This window comes from Triticum urartu, chromosome 3A (assembly GCF_056163025.1).
Source record: "Triticum urartu cultivar PI428250 chromosome 3A, HENAU_Tu73, whole genome shotgun sequence".
Classification (NCBI taxonomy): domain Eukaryota; kingdom Viridiplantae; phylum Streptophyta; class Magnoliopsida; order Poales; family Poaceae; genus Triticum; species Triticum urartu.
Window position 1 is genome coordinate 90,914,281 of NC_141875.1, and position 1,952 is coordinate 90,916,232.

General features: G+C 51.2%; 1 protein-coding gene across 1 annotated transcript; it reads left to right on the plus strand.

Annotated features, from left to right (window-relative positions):
* The first annotated feature begins 763 nt into the window (after positions 1 to 763).
* On the plus strand, positions 764 to 1,625 carry LOC147978719 (uncharacterized). Its single transcript, XM_087514862.1, has 3 exons — positions 764 to 883; positions 1,023 to 1,196; positions 1,293 to 1,625. The coding sequence occupies exons 1-3, from the start codon at positions 764 to 766 to the stop codon at positions 1,623 to 1,625; spliced, it is 627 nt and encodes a 208-aa protein (XP_087370988.1).
* Positions 1,626 to 1,952: the final 327 nt, after the last annotated feature.

The window sequence follows — 1,952 nt, forward strand, 5'->3', positions numbered from 1 at the left end:
AGGGGTGTTGTCTTCGAGGCCCTCCTCTAGTGAGGTACCCTCCTCTAGTGAGGTACACTCTAGGGAGGAGGAGGAGGAGGTGGTGGTGGAGGAGGAGGTAGGCGAGGAGGAGGAGGAGGAGGAGGTTGGGGAGGAGGTTGGGGAGGGGGAGGCAGGCGAGGAGGAGGGTAGTGGCGGGGATGATGGTGGTGACGGGAAGGGGGTTGACAACAAGGGGTGGCTGCGTGGCAATGCAAAGCTACCAAAGCAGGTTCCTGCTACTGAGGAGCAGAAGTGGCTCATTGAGCCCACGGGAAAAGAGTAAGTGGTTCATTATTTTTCTTGTCACATGCTTATTCCGGTTTTTGTTTATTTTGCTTGTCACATGCTAATAGTTCATTCTTTTGCAGCAACTGGATATATTCTAAAGGGGTCCGTATTCCCAATGGCCTCATCACCGTATTGCGGAAGTTATATTGGCCAGGGTTGTACTGTCCGGATCCAGTCAGGCAGCCGGACCGTCGGGTTTTGGCCACGAGCTGGGACCACTGGGAAGCGGCCCGCCACGCGGACCATGAGACCCATGCCAAGGCCGTGATCACTACTTTCTGGGTGAGTTCTCTTCAGAAGCACAAGTCCATTCTACTTTCATGAATGATTTAACTCATGGCTTCTTCCATTCTTGTTTCATGCATGATTGTAGAAATTCTATCGAGTTCTTCTGGAGCATAGGGCTAGAGCGGACCAGATCGTGCTGCACCAATGCAAGAAGAAGGGCCGCCAGATGCAGTACGAGGTGCGCTATGTGGCCATCTCCACATACTACCACGATGTTCTTGGTGTGAAGATGACCAAGGAAGAAGCACGGAGGATGGGCATTACCTTGGAGAGGCCCGAGTTCCTGGCGTTAAGTATAAAAGATTTTTCATTATACTTTCATATATTATGCTTCCATTATGTTGTGGTACATTATGCTTTATGCTTTATGCTTCCATAACACCAATTTGGACACACCTACATGCCATTATGCTTTTATTATGTAGGTGTGTCCAAATTGGTGTTATGGAAAAGACGAGTCCTGGGCGGCATTGGTGGATCTTTGGTGTGATGAGGATGGAGCCTGGGCGGCTATGAGAACCAAATATAAGGCTAACCGAGGGACGGAGGGAGTACATGCTCAGGGAAACCGAAACCACTATCTCCACAAGGCAGTTAATGTATGACTAACCCCATTAAACATTCTTCTTCTATTTACCATCACTTTCTTATGTATGACTAACCTCTGTTTGGTGGTGCAGGAGGAGAAACTGAAGTGGCCGCTCTCACACATGCATGCGTGGGAGATCGCCCATACGCGGAAGGACCCCAAGCCTGGCGAGCCCAAGTACTATGGCAAGAAGACCGAAGGGAGGAAGAAGGCCTACTCCGAAGCGTATCTGAAGTCACATCCTGACACACCTGACCCCATTGCGGCACCTCTGGACGACATGGCGGTGGTGAGGATGGGGCCCAAGGAGCATGGTCGGGAGGCGGTTCTCGATGTTGTGATCACTCCTAGTATCTCCTACACACAGCTTCGTCGAATCGACCCGAGCCTGAGCCAGCGCACGAGCCAGCCAGTGACCAGTGCACAGTCCCTCTTTTAGGAGCAACAATCTGTAAGTATTTTCCCTCTTATCTTCATTGCTCACTTTATTTTCCGCATTTAGTAGTTTTATGAGTTCCATCATGTCATACCGTAGGCCTACCCGGAGTACACACGCCAGGAGACCATGGCGTGGCATCAGTGGCTTTATGAACACCAAGTGCAGAGGGATAGCCAGATGCAGCAGGCTTTTCAGGAAATGGCGGCCGGCAGGTGTCCTCAGTTCCCTCCAGCACAACCAGTGCTGCTGAGCTTTGAGGAGTTCGTGGCATAGAACGCTGGCCCCTCGCCGGTGAGTTCATCCCCAATCTATTCACCCAAAGCATGC

Coding starts and splice junctions, on each gene's coding strand:
- LOC147978719 (XM_087514862.1), top strand. CDS start 764: ATGCAGTACGAGGTGCGCTATGTGGCCATCTCCACATACTACCACGAT. Junction 884..1,022: donor TGGAGAGGCCCGAGTTCCTG/GCGTTAAGTATA, acceptor TTTATTATGTAG/GTGTGTCCAAATTGGTGTTA. Junction 1,197..1,292: donor ATCTCCACAAGGCAGTTAAT/GTATGACTAACC, acceptor GAGAAACTGAAG/TGGCCGCTCTCACACATGCA.